This window comes from Urocitellus parryii, chromosome 11, assembly GCF_045843805.1.
Source record: "Urocitellus parryii isolate mUroPar1 chromosome 11, mUroPar1.hap1, whole genome shotgun sequence".
In the NCBI taxonomy this organism is placed as follows: Eukaryota; Metazoa; Chordata; class Mammalia; order Rodentia; family Sciuridae; genus Urocitellus; species Urocitellus parryii.
The window spans coordinates 24,551,618-24,574,731 of NC_135541.1; the positions used below are offsets into that span (position 1 = coordinate 24,551,618).

Sequence of the window (23,114 nt, forward strand, 5' to 3'; positions counted from 1 at the left end):
ACTGAATTTAGTACCATTAAGTTATGATGTGACTTTCTGCCTGAGCAGCTTGTTCTATATGTTTGTGTAGGCAAAACCAGCTGGAAGATATCCTGGTTCTGGCCAAACAATTCCATGAGACAGCTGAGCCTATTTCTGACTTCTTATCTGTCACAGAGAAAAAGCTTGCTAACTCAGAACCTGTTGGCACTCAGACTGCCAAAATTCAGCAGCAGATCATTCGTCACAAGGTAGGAAGGAGTTCTAAACAAAGTCACAAAACTGGAGAAAGAAATCCTAGAAATTAAAAGGAAAAAAAAAAAAAAACCCTGCAGCATTCTAGAAGATGTATTTTACAGGGTTTTTATTTTCAGTTTTAATTTAAAATAAGGTCAAGTTTTTAACTTTTATCTTGGAAGTAAATGTAGAAATTGACTTACAAGCTACCATCAGAAAAATAGCTTTTTTTTCCACTTTTTGTATTATTTTCATCTCCAGTAGGTGAATTTTTAATTTAATTTGTTATTTGTTGTTTTATGTTTGCTTTTCATTTATTTTGTTTCTTCTATTCATTTTTTTCCATCTGGATTTCCAGGCTCTGGAGGAAGAAATAGAAAACCATGCAACAGATGTGCACCAGGCAGTCAAAATTGGGCAGTCTCTTTCCTCCCTGACATGTCCTGCAGAGCAGGGTGTGCTATCAGAAAAGCTAGACTCATTGCAGGCCCAGTACAGTGAGATTCAAGACTGGTGCTGTCGGAAAGCAGCCCTGCTTGAACAGGCACTGTCCAACGCTAGACTGTTCGGGGAGGATGAGGTGGAGGTGCTCAACTGGCTGGCTGAGGTTGAGGACAAGCTCAGTTCAGTGTTCGTAAAGGATTACAGACAGGATGTCCTGCAGAAACAGCATGCTGACCACCTGGTATTTGTGTTTTCCATTTATTGGTTATGTTATTGAGTTATTTTTTCATTTTTATTTGTGTTTTTTTTTCTTTTTCTTTTCTTCATTCCAAACACTTCAACTTTATTTTTTACATAAGTGCATAGTTTATACACTTGGTGCTGAGTACTAATCTTTTAGGATGGGTTCATAAAAATACTTGTACTTAACTGAGTCAACAATTCTAGACGATGGTACAGGGTATAACTAGAACTCATCTCAACTGCGTTTCCGTTTGAACAGATTTATGAAAGAAAATGAACTTTAAGAAAACAACATATGCCCAAGATTCAGTCATATCCTTATAACTTTTAGAATATTTCTGGAATTGTATGCTTAAATTTCAGGGATTATTTGTCATCTTAGTAGATGCCTTTTCTAATTTATTTTTTATGAAATCTCTTTGGGGGTAGTAAAAATAGGCAAAGTAGTTTTTAAAATAATATTTTTTTGCTTACTTTGACAACTTCAGTATGGAAAATTCTTACAATTCTGATTTTCTGTGTGTGTGTGTGTGTGTGTGTGTGTGTTGCTAGATCTCAAAACCAGAGCATCTTGCATGCCAAGCAAGGGTCCTGATTTAAGTCAACCTGTTCTTTTTTTTCTTAAACATTCTTACTCTTTATTTTGGACATAGTAGACTTTTTTTTTTTTTTTTTTTTTTTTTTTTGCTGAATTTTACTTCTATCTTTCTTGGGTTCAGATTTGGTACCAGTAGATTTGTAAAACTGATTCAATCCAAAAATCTCATCTAGCACAAAGATAAACTTGCCTATAAGTATCTAATTTAATGATTTTGAACAATCAATGGGGTAATCAAACATTTCAAATAGGGAATTAAGTATCTAATATTGAACTAACCTGGTATTCATCTCTATAAATTTAGTCTCTTGAAGATCTCATATTTCTTTCCTCTGTTGTGCCATGGTTTTGAAATTAATAGTGTTTTTTCCTTTCAGGCTTTAAATGAAGAAATTGTTAATAGGAAGAAGAATGTAGATCAAGCTATTAAAAATGGTCAGGCTCTACTAAAACAAACCACAGGTACTTTGAAAAGTGTATCTCTTAGCACCTCTCTTGTCTCAAAGACAGTCACTTATCCAGGGAAATAAATACTATGCATTAGCAACTTCTCTTTGTATGTTTGAGAAGTTTAGTATTCACTAACTGTATTACCATGTGCTCCAGAGCCTTATGACCTGTTTTCCTGTTTCTTGCTAAATTTGAAAACTACCAGACTTAGTTGTCTCCCATCTGATTGTAGATAATGATTCCCCCTCCCTCCAATATGTGAAATGCCAGCATTCACTGCAAGGTACTGGGAACATCTAGAAACATCTGCAGCTAAACTTAGATCCTAATCTCAGAAATGTTTTGTTGGTTTTTTTTTTTTAAAATATCAAGTAGCAGGTTTATTTGCCACTTACCCTTAGTGTGGGATGGTAAATGAAATAGCTACCAAGGGAGAGAACATCTTTGAAATTTAAGCTCTAGTTTGAACTTGGGTGCTATAGAGACAGCTTTATTCTCTTAAATATGATTAACTGTGTGCTGTTCTCCACAGGTGAAGAGGTGTTACTTATCCAGGAGAAACTAGATGGAATAAAGACCCGTTATGCAGACATCACAGTCACTAGCTCCAAGGCCCTTAGAACTTTAGAGCAAGCCCGGCAGCTGGCCACCAAATTCCAGTCTACGTATGATGAACTGACTGGTTGGCTGAGGGAGGTGGAGGAGGAGCTGGCAGCCAGTGGAGGACAGTCTCCCACAGGGGAACAGATACCCCAGTTTCAGCAAAGACAGAAGGTGAGCCCTCATTTCACACCAAAAAGGAAATAAGGCTTCATCTTTGTCATAATTCTGTTTTTTTTACCTTTACTTCAAATCTAAACCAAAAATGTCTATCTGCATCCTCTCTTATTTACTCACCAACAGTAAGATCTGGCATAAAGACATACATAAGAGTCCTTGTGATATGAAGTTTAATACTACTTCTTAGAAACTTTGCTTCATATGAAACATTTTTTAATTTACCTTCACAATTTGTTCTCTAAAGAGTGCTTCATGGTTCTCTTTGATTCTCCTGCAGTATCTAGTGCATTTTTAGATAAACAGAAATACTGTGTAGGAATTAGTTAAGTTAGATGCTCATGGTTAAAACATTATTTATCATGTCTATTCAAGTGGGGAGAAAAAAGAGAGCACTGTTTGTCTTCCCCACAGACAATCTGGCTCAAGTCTTACAGACATTCTAAGTAAGCAACATCTAAACCTAAACTCGGGCTTCAGAATGATAGAAAGATTTGAGACAAGGAAAAACTAACTGAAGGAAGGAGGTCAGTGCTGTGCTGGGACGTGTGGTAGAGATAACACTTTCTACCCAGCACAGCTGCTAATGTGCTTTATTTAGCAATGTATGGCCTGAAATTTTTTTCCTTCCTTAGGAATTGAAGAAGGAGGTCATGGAGCACAGGCTGGTATTGGACACAGTGAATGAGGTGAGCCGTGCTCTCTTAGAGCTGGTGCCCTGGAGAGCCAGAGAAGGCCTGGATAAACTTGTGTCTGATGCCAATGAGCAGTACAAACTGATCAGTGACACTATTGGACAAAGAGTAGATGAAATTGATGCTGCTATTCAGAGATCACAACAGGTAATGTTTATAATATCTCTGCATTAATATTTTAGGCAGTGGGAATAGGTGTATAAAAGTATACTGCTATGACCCACATAAGTTCAGGCTCAGGAATAAGATGAGATCAGGGTAAATATTATACAACAAACATATTTCAGTAATTGGAAACAGTTGGTAGAGAGGATGTGAGAGTGGATCACGATTTGACCTAAAACACCTGACCCCTTTTTTTTTTTTTTTTAAAGAGAGAGAGAGAATTTTTAATATTTATTTTTTAGTTCTCGGCGGACACAACATCTTTGTTGGTATGTGGTGCTGAGGATCGAACCTGGGCCGCACGCATGCCAGGCAAGCGAGATACCGCTTGAGCCACATCCCCAGCCCACCTGACCCCTTTAAGAAAAGAAGAACTCACAAAAAAGTCTCTGTAAGGCCTTTTCTTAAAAGTTGGGCCAGTGGTGATGGAAGTAGATTATATGTAGACCCAAATGGTCCAAATGTATAATAATCTTAGTTTGATATAATAAAGTGTCTTAACATTAAATGGAAGAGGAAAAGAAACCAGGAACTATAATTACTATCAAATATGCAACCCAAAATAGCAGAGCCATCCAAAATAGAACCCTCTCAGTAAACACAGGTGTCATATTTCCCTTGATCTTTTTTCCTTCGTGTTTTCTGGGAAAAGGTTATTTGCTATTTTTTGTAGCTGAATATACACCTACTAATGTGCCATAGCACAAAAAATAAGATAGCATAGGTTTATAGTAATAAGCAAATGTTTTCTGAACCACCTATAGGTTCTGCCTTTAAGCATATGTCTAATATCTTTAGGGTTAATTCTTATCTTAGCCAGGTGTTTCCATATGCCAACTTACGGGGTTTGGAATAAATTAATTTTTCTCTTTTAATATAAGTTGAATGTCCCTAATCCAAAATCCTTCAAAATCTGAAATTTTCTTAAGATTTTTTATATGAGAGTTACTCAACCAGTAAAGTTGTCTGCACAAATATTCCAAAAATTCAAAAAAACTCTGAAATCTCAAACACTTCTGGTCCCAACTGTTTCTGATAAGAGATACTTAACCTGTATTAGCATAGGTTAGCAAAGTTGAAAAAGAGGAGATTAAAGATTGGGGGGCCCTCATGATCAGCAGTCATGAAGATAATGTTCTTGATATTATATAGACACTTAAAGATTTGGTGTTCTTCATGCACCACAAATAGAGCGTTAATTTCCAGGACATATTAAAGAATTCAAAAAACTGGGCTGGGGTTGTGGCTCAAGTGGTAGAGTGCTCTCCTAGCACGTGTGAGCTACTGGGTTCCATCTTCAGCACCACATAAAAATAAAATAAAGATATTGTATCCACCTAAAACTAAAAAATAAATACTTAAAAAGAAAAAAAATACAAACAAATGTTGGTGAGGATGTGGGAGGAAAGGTATACTCATACACTGCTGGTGAGAATGCAAATTGGTACAACCATTATAGAAAGTGTTATGGAGATTCTTCAGAAAACTTTGAATGGAACTACCACTTGCTTCCCAGCTATCTATCCCATTCCTTGATTTATGCCCAGAGGACTTAAAATCAGCATATTAAAGTGATGCAGCCACATCAATATTTATAGCAGTTCAACTCACAATAGCTAAACTATGGAACCAACTGAGGTGCCCTTCGATAGATGAATGGATATAGAAAATATTGGGGGGTGTGTGCACATGCACAATAGAATATTACTCAGCCTTAAAGAAGAATGACATTATGGCATTTGCCGGTAAATGGATGAAGTTAAGAGAATATCATGCTAAGCAAAATAAGCCAATCCCAAAAAACCAAAGGCCAAATGTTTTCTCTGATATATGGATGATAATTCATAACAGTGGGGGGCAAAGGGGGGTCACTAGGGAAGAATAGAGTTACTTTAGGTAGAGGAAGTGAGTAGGAAGGGTAGGAGAATGAGTCAGACATTATTCCCCTATGTTCATAAATAACTATACAACCAGTGAGTTTCTACATTATATGCAACCAAAAGAATGAGAAATTGTACTCCATCTATATATGATGTATCAAAGTGCATTTCTGTCATGTATAATTAATTAGAGTTAATTTTTTTATTTATTTATTTTTTTTTTTTAAAGAGAGAGGAGAGAGAGAGAGAGAGAGAGAGAGAGAATTTTTAATATTTATTTTTTTGTTCTAGGCGGACACAACATCTTTGTTGGTATGTGGTGCTGAGGATCGAACCCAGGCCGCACGCATGCCAGGCCAGCGCGCTACCGCTTGAGCCACATCCCCAGCCCCAATTAGAGTTAATTTTAAAAAAATTTTTTTTTAAAGAAATAGCTTTACGCCAGGTGCCCTGGTGCACGTCTGTAATCCCAGCAGCTTGGAAGGCTGAGACAGGAGGATCTTGAGTTCAAAGCCAGCCTCAGTGCTGAGCAACTTAGTGAGACTCTGTCTCTAAATAAAATACAAAATAGGGCTGGAGATGTGGCTCAGTGGTTGAGTGCCCCTGAGTTCAATCCCCAGTAACGAAAGAAAAATAGCTTTACTAAGGGAAAAAGAAAAGATATGGCATTCTTTTGGAGTTTTATACTTCTTCAGCTGGGCAAGTACTTCCAATCCAAGTTAACTTTATGGAGTTTTCTATTGCCATTTTAAGTTTATATTTAAATATCAAATATCTAACTGAAACTATTTAGCGTCCAGGTAGGAAAGAAGATTGGCAACCTCCTGAAAATATTCTGATAAGAAGCATATTTCTTTTGAAGGGTGTCAATTTCTGTTGATTCTGGCTGTGGGCCCACTAACTGGATTCTGTAGCTTCCTTTTAAGGAAATTGAAATATGACTTGTGATTTTAATAAATTATTTTCAGTTTTGGCTTTACTTTCTGAGGTATAAGTTATTACCGAAAATTCAAGCCTTTCTATATTGGATAAATTGTATTTACAAGAAGGAGACCTTGGCTGTATGTAACTTGTGCTTTTTTTCTTCAATATATTCATTAGTATGAACAAGCTGCTGATGCAGAATTAGCTTGGGTTGCCGAAACAACACGGAAACTGATGGCCCTGGGTCCAGTTCGTCTGGAGCAGGACCAGACCACGGCCCAGCTACAGGTGCAGAAGGTGAGCATTACACCCGAGTGCCCACTGTGCCTGAGCCCCAGAGTCCCACCAGCCCTGGGTGACTAGGGAAGTTTCTGACTGTCCCAGGTCAAGTCAAGTGGAATGATTTAATAGAATGATGACAGATAGAAATTAATATTATGTATACTTGATTGGGATGAGGTATAGATTCTTTTTGTTTGGTGTTCGGGGGCTGGGGGGGTAAGAGGATAGGACCATTAATCCAGGAGTATTCTATAGGTAACTATTTCCTTGATGATTTTTAGGAGGGAAGATGTTTTTGTAAATTACTAAAAAGATAAGCATTGAAGATGTTGAATAAGCAAAGTGTTAAACTTTTAAGAACAATTTTTTTGTGTCTTGAATGCAAGGAATTTTTCATAGATTGTATTTTACCTTTCATTAACAGTCTTGGATTCCTTTTACTTCTTGACTTAACTGCAGTTTACTTTTCAAAGGCTTTCTCCATTGACATCATTCGACACAAAGATTCAATGGATGAGCTCTTCAGTCACCGCAGTGAAATCTTTGGCACATGTGGGGAGGAGCAGAAAGCTGTATTACAGGTGAATTACAGTCATTTATTTACCATATTATTATTATGTTAATCATAGTAAATTAGAAGTACAATTATGAAATAATGTTTTAAAGTTTTTTCCCTCCTGGACTTTCTTATTAAAGTCCTGCTTGATGTGCTAGGGAATTCAGACTCTTGACCCTGTAGTCACAAATGTCTGAACATCCATACTGTATAAAGTGGAATATGTTGCAAGAGGAATTGCTACTTATCCTCAGTCCATAAAAGTGAGCTTTGAATAACTTTTCAAGGTATTTTGGTAGGTTTTAAGAACCATATGCAGGGGCCAAGGTAGTGGCTCAGTGGTAGAGTACTTGCCTAACATGCATGAGGTACCACATAAAAATAAACAAATAAAATAAAGGTATTGTATCCACCTACAACTAAAAAAAAAATTTAAAAAAAAAGAACCATATGCCTACATTAATTTCTTTTATGTGTCCTAAATGTCAGACCTATTTTTTAAAGAATTGACCAACATTGTATTCGGACCAGTTTTGTGTGCTTTTTTTTTTTTTTTAAGGATATGACTGACCTCTGTCTCCTCAGAAATCTTCATAAATTGACTGAGCTATAATCCTAAAGATTTAAAGTTTGCCAACTTTTCTAGAAACTCCTTTTTCACATATTTAGTTCTTAATGGACCTTTATTTGTTCAATGTTGAGAATCAAACCCAGTACCTCACATGTGCTAGGCAAGCACTCTACCACTGAGCTGCAACCCCAGCCCTAGAGATTTATTTTTTTCCAGAGCCTAAATATTCTATTTAAAACAGAATATCTCCTAGCCTGTGAGATATTCTGTTTTAAACTGATCTGTTGTAATAATGCTGTACCATTGTTCTGTGTCATTGCTAAAAGGTTATTTTGTTGTTTTTTCTCATGTTTTACAACCTTTTAAACTATGTTCATATATCTTAAATTATAAAAATAATAAATGTCTGATAGGAAATTTTAAAATTCAAATAAATGTAAAGAAGGAAAAATCATAAATTGTTACTTGCTAGAAAATGGATAGAACTAGAGAATATCATACTAAAAGAAACTAAACTCAGAAAATCAAGGGTCATATGTTTTCTCTCGTATGTATAAGGTAGAATAAAAGGGGAGGAAAGGGGTGGGTGGGTGTTTGGGTGGGTGTGTGTGTGTGTGTGTGTGTGTGTGTGTGTGTGTGTGTGTGTGTTGGGGGGAGAACTCATGAAAATAGAAGAAAGACCAGCAGAGTAGAGGAAGGGGACCAGAAGGAAGGAAGGAAAGTAGAGGTACTGGGGAATGAAATTGACCAAATTATGCTGTGTTGATTGGTTATACTGTGTGTATATAAAAATATCTAACAATGAATCTTGGTGTTGTATGTAGTTGTTAGGTACCAATAAAAAGGGGAAAAAATTGTAGCTGAGTTATAAGAAAAATAATCACTTGTAATTTCATTACATTAGTTAATAATTTAGTATGCATTCCTTTAGACTTTTTGAGGTAAATATACTTGCATTTCTTTTCTCATAAGAGTTCATAATACTTCTTTTTATTTTTTATTTCTGGTTCATAGGAAAAGACAGAGTCTCTAATACAGCAGTATGAAGCTATTAGCCTACTCAATTCAGAGCGTTATGCCCGCCTAGAGCGGGCACAGGTCTTGGTGAACCAGTTTTGGGAAACTTACGAAGAACTCAGCCCTTGGATTGAGGAAACTCGGGCACTAATAACACAGTTACCTCCTCCAGCTATTGATCATGAGCAGCTTAGGCAACAGCAAGAAGAAATGAGGGTAAGGAGCATGCCAAGTTTTATTTTATGGCAGAATGAAACTGGGTTCTATAATTTATTCAAAAACAACAAAAATTTTTAAGGATGATAGAGTGTTGTTAGACTACATGTGGTTGGATGGTTCTTTCTACTTGGTTAAGCATCAACTAGAGTGAGCTCATAAAGGAATGTCAAAGCATTTGCTGCATATATATAGTTAAGATGAAAGGGAAGTTTATAGACATTTCAACTAACAGTATTACCATTAAAGTTCTTTGGGGGGAGGGGGCGGCTAGGATATAACTCAGTTGGTAGAGTGCTTGCCTCACATGCACAAGGCCTTAGTTTCAATCCCCAGCACCACAAAAAAAATAAAAAAGGTGAAAATGCTTTTTTAAAAATGTTTACTTCTGGCTTGTGTTTATTACTATTTCTATATTCCTATAAGTGGAAAATGTAAACTAGAAGCAGCCAGCAGTAAAGTCAAGGAGTGATTGAACTATCAGAATTGTTGCTGTTCATAGTTCATCCTGTTTGGTATCTCTGTCTGGGTGGGAGACAGATATGTAAATTATAGTACATAGAAGTATTTATGAGTAAAGAAGAGGGTGAGATAAATTGGTATAATGCAAGTGACAGGGAAGATTGAGACATGATGTATCCAGAAAGACTTCCAAGGAAATGAAACATCTGAACTGGCTTTTGAAAATTAAGAGAATTAGGTAGTTTCAGAGCCCAAGATTTAGGTGTTGTTCTATTTCCCCATAAATGGAGAGATGCTAGGACTTGCTGATTTTTTAACATTTCAGTTTTGTTTTTTGTGATGCTGGGGCTCAAACCCAGAGCTTCATACATGCTAAACATGTGCTGTACCACTGAGCCATACCCTCAGCCCCATTCATTATGTTTTTTTGGCTTGTGTTATTAGAGCTTTATGGTTATACATACTAGTTAGGTTCATCCCTATAAACTCATACATGCATGAAAATCAATTCCATTCATTACCCTTTTTTTTCTTTAAATATGGTGCTGAGGATCAAACCCAGTGCCTCCCATGTGCTAGGCAAGCACTCTATAACTTAGCTACAACCCCAGTCCCATTCATTATGGTTTTAATCTACATTTCTTTCTGTAGCAACTAAGGGAATCCATTGCTGAACACAAACCTCATATTGATAAGCTATTAAAGATTGGCCCACAGCTAAAGGATTTAAACCCGGAGGAAGGGAAAATGGTGGAAGAAAAATACCAGAAAGCAGAAAACATGTATGCCCAAATAAAAGAGGAGGTGCGCCAACGGGCATTGGCTCTGGATGAAGCTGTTTCCCAGTCTGCTCAGGTATGTGTGTGTCTTACACTCCTAAAACCTTCAACTCTCTGCTAGTCTAAGCAGAAGATCTCAGTGTCAGGTATGCCTCTTTGCACAGGAATGCCAGACCAGCATGTTGATAATACATTATCCATAAGAGTAGAAGACTTTGCCTACTGCCTTTTCTTCCAAGAAACTTTGGCATACTGATACTATTGGAGTGTAAAATACATTTTGACTGATGTATACAATTGTCTATTGATAGTTTCCCTGAAACTTTTTATGTAATAAAGATCCTTTAGCAGGGATGATTTTAGATATCTTTGAGAGCCAAAAGCAATGACTGCCTCAACAAAAGTCAGGTTCCTGCTGGACCTGTTACTTTTGATATTTAGAATGACAATATATTAGCTTTCTCATTCAGGAAGTCAGTTGCATCCTAGTTCAGAGAAAGATGTTGTAGTAGGGAGAAGTAGCCAAAGAGAGGCATTGGAGAGGAATTTAAAGCATGTAACTACATACTTTTCAACTAATATATTACTGTTAGTGATACTTTTGTCATGTCTGGGTATTTTATTCCTATGTTTAGTCAATATTCTTGGTTAATATTTGTACTTACTTAAGTTTTTCCCCCCCCACCTCCCGTCCCATCTCTCACTCACATTGTGGAATGTGTTACTTTGTGTTGTTGCTGCCTGCTCCTGTCTTCCCCACATCGTCACATTTCATTGTTGTGTTGACCGCGCCCACCATTACAGATTACAGAGGTAAGGTACCCATCCCCTTGGGTTAGTGTATTTTTATAAAGCTGAAAATCAAATTAACTATAAAGAAATTTCCCTGAAGTTTAGTGGAAAAAAATTGATTATTGCAGTTTATTATGCCTGTTTTGTTTGGGGTGGAATCTAGATGTGAGGGAGTGATGGGAAGTGATTTTATTAAGGAAATCTGCTTTTCCTGTTAGAAACTTAAAATTGATAAGACGATAATGAATGAATCCAGCGTTAGTTTTAGATGGTTTTTTTTAAGAGGCAAGCTTATCTGTTTTCTTCACTTTCTGCCTCAGATTATAAAATGAGAATTTTATACTTATAGTCATGTTATTCAGAGTACCAGAAATGTGGAAAGGTAATTGTTCTTTTAGAATGAGGTTAGATTTGCCCTTTCCCATGCCAACATTTCCCTCTCTCACTGTTATGTACGGTGAGTTGTCAAATTGTATGCTTTTAAATTCCAAGTCATGTACCATATTAAGTTCCTCATCCATTTACACAGCTGGTGGAGGGCATCTAACTTGTTGGTCTGGTGTGTTGCATGCAACTGTCATCTGAGATGTTGACATACTGACTCTCACCAGTTTCATAGTCTTGTTCCTTTCTCATTGTATTAGTTGGAATAGGAGAAGTTTTACGACAACACTAATGATTTGAGTTGGATTTCTGGCATATTACTTAATATCTTTTGACTCAATAAATATTGCCCTTCCCCCCGACCCCAATAGCCGAGTTCTGGTGTACTAGGCCCAAAATGATCTATTGGCCAAACCCAAAACTTTAACAGCCATTGGGCTAAACTGAACACAGATTTATATTTACTCCTTATTCCCAGCATTTCCCCAAAAAGTATGATAAGTTACTAGTGATGGCTAATATTCCAACTTTATTTAGTTCCATGATAAAATTGAGCCCATGTTGGAGACTCTGGAGAATCTTTCCTCTCGCCTGCGAATGCCACCCCTGATTCCTGCTGAAGTAGACAAGATCAGAGAGTGCATCAGTGACAATAAGAGTGCCACCGTGGAGCTAGAAAAACTTCAGCCATCCTTTGAGGCCCTAAAGCGCCGTGGAGAAGAGCTCATTGGGCGATCTCAGGGAGCAGACAAGGATTTGGCTGCAAAAGGTGCTTGTTGGATCTACTTATTTTTAAAGTTAGTCAACAGAATAAATTTCAAGCTGAAGTTATCTCTAGCATCCTACCAGATGTATTGCATTGAATGTAAAGACAGTCCCCAAGTAATGAGTATTCTAAAAAGTCGTTTGGAAGTCATTTAGAATTCAGAACATGTATTCCCCATTGAAATAAGGTTACAATTGGTAGTTAGATTCCCAGGCCAGAAAACAAATCCTCCTTTAACCCCTAATGTGAGTAAACTACAGTATCAATAGTGGGTAGAACATAACTACCTTTTATAACATTTTCCTCGGGAAATAAACAAGTTGAACACAGAACACTGGAAGTAGAGTTTCCATCACAGCCCTTTGTAAATTAGGGGATTTTATCTTAGTAGTACCTTTATATTAGATATTTCCATATTACTTCTGTGGCCCCTTTATGGAGGAGACCAACATGGGCAGAAAATATGAAAGTAGAAATAATAATAAAGCTAACATAGAAAACTGTCCATCATTTATACATCTTAAGAGAATTTTTAAAGATAGTTTCACTGAAAATGTCAGAATTTCTGATGAGATTGATTTTAAATACTCCAAGAACTCCTGTTTTCACATCTCTTCTTTACCCACTCAGAAATCCAGGACAAACTGGACCAAATGGTATTCTTCTGGGAAGACATCAAAGCTCGGGCTGAAGAGCGAGAAATTAAATTCCTTGATGTCCTTGAATTAGCGGAGAAGTTCTGGTATGACATGGCAGCTCTCCTGACCACCATCAAAGACACTCAGGACATTGTCCATGACTTGGAAAGCCCAGGCATTGACCCATCCATCATCAAGCAACAGGTTGAAGCTGCCGAGGTAAGAAGAAAACAAAGCCCCTTTTGTGTGTGTGTCCTCCAGCAAAGCACTCTATCCAAGAAGGTTATGCCAACTGTTAGCCAGGTTAAGTGCCTTGAAATTGTGTGTGTGTGTGTGTGTGTGTGTGTGTGTGTGTGTGTGTGTGTGTGTTTAAGGCTTTTTTTTTTCCACCAGGGGAAAAAAACTACTCAGTTTCTTTAATGTAAAAAATTAAATAGTAGGAAAGAAAATTTCCTAGTTTGGGACCCATCATCCATAAGTAACAATTAACTTATCTTTTTCTAGTCCTTTTGCAGAGTCTAGTTTTTACTAAAAATGCTTTCCACCTTATTTTATCCAGTTTCCATAAGCCAAGCCTACCCTGATATTTTTCCATATCAAAATTAATTCTTTCCTCGTCCCTGTCAATGTCAGTCCATGAACCACACTTTAGGATCTGGCACAGCACTGACTTTCTTCAAAATTATATAGCCTAGCACTCCTGTTATGCTGGTCTGTTAGTGCTGACTTTGTGATTTATGCTACATTATTTCACCTTATTCATTTACTTCTCTCTAATAGACTTCTAGCTATAGATTGTAATCTCCTTGGAGGCATGAAGGGATGAACCATTTGTAAAATTATTGAAGTTTATTACAACTTTCCCATACTGTCTGAAATTTCTACTGCCATTTTTACCATCATTGCATGCTCATTGTGTCATTGTGTTATGTAGATTTGTTTGTGTGTTTGTGTGTTTATTTTTGGTACTGGGAATTGAACCCAGGGATGCTTTAACATTGAGCCACATCCCCAGCCCCTTTTTGTATTTAGAGAAAGATTCTCGCTGAGTTGCTTAGGGCCTTGCTAAGTCATTGAGGCTGGCTTTGAACTCACAATCTTCCTGTCTCAGCCTCCCATGCTCTGGGATTACAGGTGTGCACCACCATGCCTGGCTATAATGTATATTTGATATATATTTTGGAGTCTAAACTGTACTATCCGGATAAACAAAATATTAAGAGGACTGAAAACCTTTGAGATTGACAGTTCTGTTCATTGTGTGCTCTTGATGGAGCATGTACAAAGTTTGAGAAGTTCTGTTCTGCTTTCACCTTTGGCTCATGTTTTATTATATCTTTACATGTAGACTATTAAGGAGGAGACAGATGGTCTGCACGAGGAGCTGGAGTTCATTCGAATCCTTGGAGCAGATTTAATTTTTGCCTGTGGAGAAACTGAGAAGCCTGAAGTGAAGAAGAGCATTGATGAGGTGTGGAAAACAAATGAGGAGTTCAGATGAAACATTAGTGTATTCAGATGGAGAGTGATATTACTTAAAGAATCTGATTGGATGTTTTTCTTCTAGATGAACAATGCTTGGGAAAACTTAAACAAAACATGGAAAGAGAGGCTAGAAAAACTTGAGGATGCCATGCAAGCTGCTGTGCAATATCAGGATACTCTACAGGTAAGAGGCCGGAAGTGACCACTTGGGAAACACAGGTTCCTTGGTCATTTTCTGAATTCAGCACAAGAGTGAATCACCTTCATGGGGTTCTCACTGAAGACAATGCTGGTTTCATGTTTCTAGCCAGAGACTCCCACTTCTACTGGAAAAAGCACTGGCATAGGCTGTTGCTGCTCCTTTAGCCATTTTTATCATCATGCCTGCACAGTGAAATTGGCCTTATTGTGAAAGTTATTGCTTGCTGGAAGTCCATACCCAGGGTATCATGAAGCACAGTATTAGCAAGAATAATGCTAATTCTCTCCCAACCCTGTATATTTTTTTTCACTTTTGTTTTCTATATTTGTATTTTTATTTTAGGCTATGTATGACTGGCTGGACAACACTGTGATCAAACTCTGCACCATGCCCCCTGTTGGCACTGACCTCAACACTGTTAAAGATCAGTTAAATGAGATGAAGGTTTGTATCTGGAGAGGACTTTGGAGGAAGAGGTGCTTCTTTTCAGCTTTTAAAGGCTTGGTTTGATATTAACACCTAGTACATCTCTGATAGGAGTTCAAAGTGGAAGTTTACCAGCAGCAAATTGAGATGGAGAAGCTCAATCACCAGGGTGAATTGATGTTAAAGAAAGCTACTGATGAAACAGACAGAGACATTATACGCGAACCACTGACAGAACTCAAACACCTCTGGGAGAACCTGGGTGAGAAAATTGCGCACAGACAGGTAAGGCAAGTGGTAGAATACATGAATGAAATGTTCTGTGCTCTTTTTTAATTCCCTAACAAATGTTCCTTTTCTGTCTTGTTCCGAGCAGCATAAGCTAGAAGGTGCTCTCTTGGCCCTTGGCCAGTTCCAACATGCCTTAGAGGAACTAATGAGTTGGCTGACTCACACTGAAGAGTTGCTAGATGCTCAGAGACCAATAAGTGGAGATCCAAAAGTCATTGAAGTTGAACTTGCAAAGCACCATGTAAGTATTTTCATTTTTCATCTCTAATTCTGTTAGCTTGAGGTCATATATTGCTCACAGAAGCTTTTTGATGATTTAATGATAGTTATAGAGCTACATTATGCTATTCTATGTTTTTTTTAGGTTCTAAAAAATGATGTTTTGGCTCATCAAGCTACAGTAGAAACAGTCAACAAAGCTGGCAATGAGCTCCTTGAATCAAGTGCTGGAGATGATGCCAGCAGCTTAAGGAGCCGCTTGGAAACTATGAACCAATGCTGGGAATCAGTGCTACAGAAAACAGAGGAGAGGGAGCAGCAGCTCCAGTCAACACTACAGCAGGTATGTGCATTATCCAGGGTAGATAGGAATTGCTGTGTAGAGGACACCATCCTGGAGAAGATACCACTTGGTGTCTTGTTGAAACTTGTCCGAGAAGAGTAGCTTTGATTCGGTGGTTCTTTTTTGTGTTTGTGTGTAGCTCCATCTATTTACTATTCAGAATTAGTAGATCTTCATGTAGCCCCCGCTTGTTCACAGATTCTGTTTTTTCTCTAGATCTAGTCAGGTCCCTCCCTGGGCAGCAGTGCCTTGGTCAAGTAATCCATTCATCAGATTATATCAGACATCTATACTATGTTACAGTGAGGTTTGAAGGATTCTGCTAGATTCTAACAATAAACAAATAGATTATACCAGTAGTACAACAGAACAACTCTGGCTGTGTACAGTTCCTAATTCCTTCCTCATAATAACATTCCTCATAGGATTATTGAGAAAGTTTACTTGTGAAGTTGAGAATTGACTACTGATATCACTGATTATTCTTTTTTTCAAAAGGCCCAGGGTTTCCACAGTGAAATTGAAGATTTCCTCTTGGAATTGACTAGAATGGAGAGCCAACTTTCTGCATCTAAACCCACTGGAGGACTTCCTGAAACTGCTAGGGAACAGCTTGATACACATATGGTAATAGCAACTTCTTTAAACTGAGAATAAGTATCCCACATTTAATAGCTACTTTCTGAGGTGTATATATCTGGGAATCTACAAAGTAGTGAATTTTTACCAACAATGTAGAATAACCTTGAGCATTAACTGCTTATTTACAGATTTTTTGTTTTTAAGAGAGAGAATTTTAATATTTATTTTTTAGTTTTCGGCAGACACAATATCTTTGTTTGTATGTGGTACTGAGGATCAAACCCGGGCCGCACGCATGCCAGGCAAGCGCGCTACCACTTGCCCAACATCCCCAGCCCTTATTTACAGATTTTAATACCCTACTGTGGGCAGCAGTACTATCAGGGAAGAATAAGCTGGAAATATGTCATTGAGCTTGTAGATTTTGAGTTGGACTGCTTGGTTGGTACAAGAATATTGACTAGAAAGTGGGAGCATCAAGAAGACAAATATGAGGGCTGGGGGTAGTAGCCCAGTAGTAGAGCACTTGCTTGGCATGTGTGAGACCCTGGGTTTGATCCCCAGCACTGGATGGGGGGGGGGGGGTTACAAATACATAGCATAGATCTGTTTATATTAAAGAAAACTGCTCAGTGGAGTTAGGGAAATCAGAAATTCTGATAGTATTTCAAGAAATTGGGCTTAAAACAAAAGACAACATTATTTCTATGCAAATTCTTTATTGAAAAGGGAATAAGTTATTGAGGAATAGTTTTGTTATCTTTGATCCTAAAAAGAAACAAAACTTTTTTCTTCTATTTATGTAGTGACAGAGTTATTTTAGTATAAATGAAGAATGGTGAGTTCTATTCCCTACCAATTTGGCAGTTGAATGAAATCTACGAGAAGCTTTTTAGTCTAGATGAGAGCTTCTTTGACTTTTCCAGGTTATGTTTGTGAATCTGTATGTGGGTGTCTTTGAGGGAATAGGTATTGATATCTTTACTGCCTTTTCTCATAGGAACTCTACTCCCAGCTGAAAGCCAAGGAAGAGACTTACAATCAGCTACTTGACAAAGGCAGGCTCATGCTTCTGAGTCGAGATGACTCTGGGTCTGGCTCAAAGACGGAACAGAGTGTAGCTCTTTTGGAACAGAAGTGGCATGTAGTCAGCAGTAAGATGGAAGAAAGAAAGGTATTCCCACAAAACCCTATGTTTGAGCAGTTTGCTTGGTGACTGCATTTAATTACCATCTTGTTTCTAAAGATTTTTCAAAGACTAATATAACAGAGGTTACAGAACTGATACCCTTAGAATTGGCTTTAAATAATCAAGCTATCTTGTCTGTTTGTTTTCTATCTGTATCAATAATTCTAGTTTCTACTGAAACTTGCTTTTACAATTAATCATTCCTTTCCTCCATCTACCAGTTTAAGACATTAATGACTATGGCTGTTTAGTAATAATCCCTCCCATATTAATCTCTGATCTGCATCCCTGCTTAGAAACAAGGTTTTGTTGGGTTTGGGATTAGAACAAGTGTGTAAGAAGTGTGACTAACAATTCTCCATGCAAGAAAATTTACTAAAAATTAGTGACCTCTTCCCACTATTCCTCAGAAATTCAGTTATTTTCTGTATAATAGAAAGGTCATCAGGGGTCAAGACATTTGTCCAAAAAGATTGTTTTTTATGAGTACAGAGCTTCATTCTGTTCTTTGCTTGTCAAATCCAGTGTGAAATACACATACAAACCTAATGGTAATGTTCACTCAATAAATAGTTACTGAACAAGTGTGTGCTGGGCTCTGTGCTAGGTTTATAGTGGAAACAGTAAATAAACAGACCCTATCGTTATGAAATTAATGGGCAGAAGGACATAAAACTGATATGAGCATTTTTGAGAGAAGCATTAATTTCATAGAATCCTTATAGTATAGGGTGTGTAATATTGTGATATGAGGTATGGCCAAAAGACTTGAATGCATGGCTGTGTTCCAGTCTTTGCACAGACTCTCATCTGTAGTTCCTGCAGACGACAGACTGAGAAAAAATAAACTGAGGCAAATTTTGGCTCCTACTCAGGAAGTTTTCTTATAGTGGAGCAAACTGCCTCAAAACTTACATAGTTCCCATCATCACAATTGATAAGCAAAGCCAGGTGTCAAGGATTTTAATCTCTGATTTTATAAGAACATTACATTTCAGAATTAATAAAGTCACTTATTAAATGTTTACTATATTAAGAAATTCATAGATTTAACAATGGTTAAGAATTCCTGTTGTCTAGGAACTTATAATAGTATATTAATTTCTAAACTTTTCTATGATAGATTTGAGGTATACTTTATTTTCCACTTGTTTGCTCTGTGTATATGTGTGTGTGTGTGTGTGTGTGTGTGTGTGTGTGTGTGTTGCTAGGAATGGAACCCAGGGTCTCTCACGTTAGCCAAGTATTCTACCATTGAGCTATTCTCTCAACCCTGTACATTTTTTATAACATTAATTTTTAAGTTTTTGGTTTTTTGAGTTTACAAAAGTAACTTGGAAGCATAAAGATGAAAAGCAGCTAGACATTTTTAGTGCACATCTTGGGGTTTCTTTGTGAAACTGCATGTGTGTGTGTGTGTGTGTGTGTGTGTGTGTGTGTGTGTGTGTTGCTAGGGATTGAAGCCAGAGCTTTATGCATGCTAGGCAAGCACACTATCCCTGAGCCACATTCTCAGCCGTAAAATATTCATTTTTTAAAAATTCTGGACATATTCTTTTTTTTTAATATATTCATTTTTTAGTAGCCTATTTTTATTTTCCTTTGCCTACCTGGTAGGTGGTCCATAGTCAGAAGCAATCACTAAGATGTTGTAGGTAGAGGTCCCTTAGGATGAGCTTGTGAACTCTGGAATTAAGGTGTACTTACAGACAGTAGCACTTGCCCTTAAGGAGCCACTGCTTTTACCATTCTAATTTAGATTACATGGGGTTAGGGGTGTGGCTCTGATGGAGGTCATGCCTAGCATGCGAGAGGCCTTGGGTTCAAACCCAACAACCGGTATTATTAAACTTTTACGGAGAATGTCTGTCATTTTTTTGTTATCTTTTCTGCTTGTGGCATAAGATATAAGATGTGGGCATTTCATGTGTTGTGTCTTCTGGAAATGCACATTTAAACAGAGAACACTATAGCAGACATCATGTTGATAGTAATGTACTTTTCAGTTAGTTATTCTTTACATCACAAAGGTATATTAAAAGAAACCAAGATTTTTGCCCAAAGCAGGTTACAGGTCCTATAGCTGTCATCCCAAAGGGGTCTCTTCACTTACTTTATTAAACAATTTTACTACTTTTTTTTTTTTTTTTTTTTGTACCAGGGATTAAACTCAGGGGCACTCAACCACTGAGCCACATCCCCAGCCCTATTTTGTATTTTATTTAGAGACCGGGTCTCACTGAGTTGCTCAGTGACTCAGTCTGGCTTTGAACTCTCCATCCTCCTGTCTCAGCCTCCCAAGCTGCTGGGATTACAGGCGTGCACCACTGCACCCAGCTACTTCTCTTCTTAAATGCCCCAGGAATGGGAGAGTGTCTAGGAAAGGAACTTGGCTTGCTAATTTTGCTCGTTCCTTTTCCATGTGTACACTGCTTGTTCAGTTGTTTTAGTTTCAGACACTAACATTAAAATGTCCCCTTCTTTACAGACTTCGTGTGTTTTTAGGTTAATTAAATGAGACTTCCTATTTAGAGGCATACAATTCATACCTTTGTTGTTCAAACTGTAATTCTTGATTTGGCATTTTGTGTGTGTGTGTTTTATTTAAAATTCAGTCAAAGCTGGAAGAGGCCCTCAACCTGGCAACAGAATTCCAGAATTCCCTACAAGAGTTTATCAACTGGCTCACTCTAGCAGAACAGAGTTTAAACATTGCTTCTCCCCCCAGCCTGATTCTAAACACCGTCCTTTCCCAGATTGAAGAGCATAAGGTAACTATGATTCATGATATTGCCATCCTTTGGAAGGAACTAGTTGAAAGGAATACTCCTTTATCTTATTTCAAGTTTAAAAAGCAACATTGTTCCCTCAGGTTTTTGCTAATGAAGTTAATGCTCATCGAGACCAGATCATTGAGCTGGATCAAACCGGAAATCAGTTAAAGTTCCTTAGCCAAAAACAAGATGTTGTTCTCATTAAGAATTTGTTGGTTAGTGTCCAGTCTCGGTGGGAGAAGGTTGTCCAGCGATCTATTGAAAGAGGGCGATCACTAGATGATGCTAGGAAGCGAGCAAAACAAGTAAGTTATCAAAGAAAGACATTAACTTATTGAACAACCTTATGCTGCATATGTTGTATCTCTGGAATTGTTCTTAAAAATAAATTGTACAGTTTTCATATTCATTCCTATTGGAATTTATTTATTATAATTTTAGTTCCATGAAGCTTGGAAAAAACTGATTGACTGGCTAGAAGATGCAGAAAGTCACCTGGACTCTGAACTGGAGATATCAAATGACCCAGACAAAATTAAACTCCAACTTTCTAAGCATAAGGTAAAGAAGTTAATTGTTGCTAGGTCCTGAGCTAGCTTGCTAAAAATAGAAATCAGAGCTAATTAAAAACCAAAGATAGCAGGCATGTTGGCACATGCCTGTGATCCTAGTGACCCAAAAGGCTGAGGCAGAAGGATCCCAAGTTCAAGGCAACTTAGCAAGGCCCCGTCTTGTGGGGGTTGGGGGCAATTGGTTAATGTTAAAAAGTCAAGATGATGAAGCCAGGGTTCCTTCCCCTCCCCTACCCGACCCTTTAACCCCAGTGCTGGGGATCTAATCCAGTACCTTACTGATGATAGAAAAGTGCTCTACTACTGAGCCCCAGCCCAGGGTCCATTTTATATCTAGACACTGTTTAACCATGACATTTGCTCTTTTAAATAACAGTGAAGTGGTTATGAAAGCAACCAGCCAACATGTAGGCTTTTGGAAATTGCCATGCACTGCTGTATGTGCCATAACAAAAAATGATACATTTCTTAATGATAAGCTATTGTTAATTTTAGTTTACTTTAGGTTTTTTTATACTGTTTTTGGCTTCTAATCTGAAAATTTAAAAAAAAATTTTGTTCCAAATAAAGACATCATCCGTTGTTTTTGTTTGTTTGGGTTCTGGGGATTGAATTGAGGGCCTTGTGCCGTGATCTGATTTTTGCCACACTTTTGCTTTCTGGAAACAGGAGTTTCAGAAAACTCTTGGTGGCAAACAGCCTGTATATGATACAACAATTAGGACTGGCAGAGCACTGAAAGAGAAGACATTGCTTGCAGATGATACTCAAAAACTTGACAACTTATTGGGAGAAGTCAGAGACAAATGGGATACTGTTTGTGGCAAGTCTGTGGAGCGGTGAGCATTAAATATCCCCTTCAAGGGTCTGTACATCGTGTCAGAAGTAACTTAAGAATCTATTAGTAGATTAAAATAGTGACAAACCTAATGCATCAATATTGAATTCAAAGAGTTATGAAGTAATTTGAATACAATATATTAAAATACTCATGTTTTAAACTTGAATTTTGTTGTATTAATAAGGGAGAGGCCCATGAAAATTAAGCCAAATATTTGTAAATCACCAATTTATAATACCAATACCTGTCTTATTCAGCATTCTCAGTGTCAAACACTGTGCAAAGCTTCTACATATATTCAACCATAATACCTGATCTTTCCTAATCAGTTATTACTGAATGTGTGCCCAACAGTGCCTACTAATCATTAATCCTCACCAAAATCAGCAAGGTGTATACTATTATTATCATTTTACAGATGAGGAAACGATCACAGTGAGGCTTATTTTATATATATATATATTTTTTTAATATTTATTTATTTTTTTAGGTGTAGATGGACACAACACAATGCCTTTATTTTTATATGGTGCTGAGGATCGAACCCGGGTCCCGCCCATGCTAGGCGAGCGCTCTACTGCTGAGCCACAATCCCAGCCCCCACAGTGAGGTTTCTTCACTCCACCAAGGTCACGCAGCTAAGGGGCTGACCTGGGATTTGAACCTACAATTTGGTTCTCAAAGTTGTACTTTTATCCTCTCCTACCCATTATGCTGTGTTAAATATTATAAGATGTCTGAACTATTTGTACTTTTTTGATGAAATGATGGGTGCAAAGAAGTAAAACAACAGCCCAGGGTCACACAACCAGTATAGGGCTAGGAGTTGAACTCCTGACTCTAGACCAAATGCTCATTCTCTGCTTGGAGTACTAGAAAGTAATTAACAACAGACCTTGGATTATTAAGGTGTATCCTTGTATCATTGGACTACAAGATTTACAAAGTGTATCCATACCTATCCCTTGCACTCTAAAGAGTAGTTTGATTAAAAGTGTGTGGGCACTTCTCTTAGTCACTTTTTATTCTAACTATTCTCACATGGAATTCACTATATAGAGTTCAAGCAATTTTCCTTTTCAGGAAGTCAGAATTATAAGTCATCCATTAAAAGGATCATAAAAACAGTGGAATTTGTGTGCTTTTTTCAGGCAACACAAGTTGGAGGAAGCCCTGCTGTTTTCAGGCCAGTTCATGGATGCTTTGCAGGCCTTGGTTGACTGGTTATACAAGGTAGAGCCACAGCTGGCTGAGGACCAGCCTGTACATGGGGACCTCGACCTTGTTATGAATCTTATGGATGCCCATAAGGTGAGGGACAAGATTTGGGCCTCA

The 23,114-nt window shown here is 37.6% G+C and overlaps 1 protein-coding gene across 2 annotated transcripts in view; it reads left to right on the plus strand.

Moving 5' to 3' along the window:
- Positions 1-23,114, plus strand: part of Macf1 (microtubule actin crosslinking factor 1) — a 327,009-nt gene that overhangs the window by 273,181 nt on the left and 30,714 nt on the right. For both annotated transcript variants that reach the window (XM_077791438.1, XM_077791439.1), the window contains 24 exons: positions 71-230; positions 575-901; positions 1,879-1,963; positions 2,484-2,725; positions 3,364-3,570; positions 6,570-6,689; positions 7,148-7,255; positions 8,816-9,034; positions 10,148-10,351; positions 11,989-12,220; positions 12,848-13,074; positions 14,204-14,326; positions 14,423-14,524; positions 14,885-14,986; positions 15,080-15,253; positions 15,345-15,500; positions 15,624-15,821; positions 16,320-16,448; positions 17,404-17,577; positions 20,208-20,363; positions 20,465-20,671; positions 20,808-20,927; positions 21,608-21,777; positions 22,931-23,090. In XM_077791438.1, the coding sequence (XP_077647564.1) occupies positions 71-230; positions 575-901; positions 1,879-1,963; positions 2,484-2,725; positions 3,364-3,570; positions 6,570-6,689; positions 7,148-7,255; positions 8,816-9,034; positions 10,148-10,351; positions 11,989-12,220; positions 12,848-13,074; positions 14,204-14,326; positions 14,423-14,524; positions 14,885-14,986; positions 15,080-15,253; positions 15,345-15,500; positions 15,624-15,821; positions 16,320-16,448; positions 17,404-17,577; positions 20,208-20,363; positions 20,465-20,671; positions 20,808-20,927; positions 21,608-21,777; positions 22,931-23,090 (4,102 nt within the window). The remainder of the gene's footprint in view (positions 1-70; positions 231-574; positions 902-1,878; positions 1,964-2,483; positions 2,726-3,363; positions 3,571-6,569; positions 6,690-7,147; positions 7,256-8,815; positions 9,035-10,147; positions 10,352-11,988; positions 12,221-12,847; positions 13,075-14,203; positions 14,327-14,422; positions 14,525-14,884; positions 14,987-15,079; positions 15,254-15,344; positions 15,501-15,623; positions 15,822-16,319; positions 16,449-17,403; positions 17,578-20,207; positions 20,364-20,464; positions 20,672-20,807; positions 20,928-21,607; positions 21,778-22,930; positions 23,091-23,114) is intronic.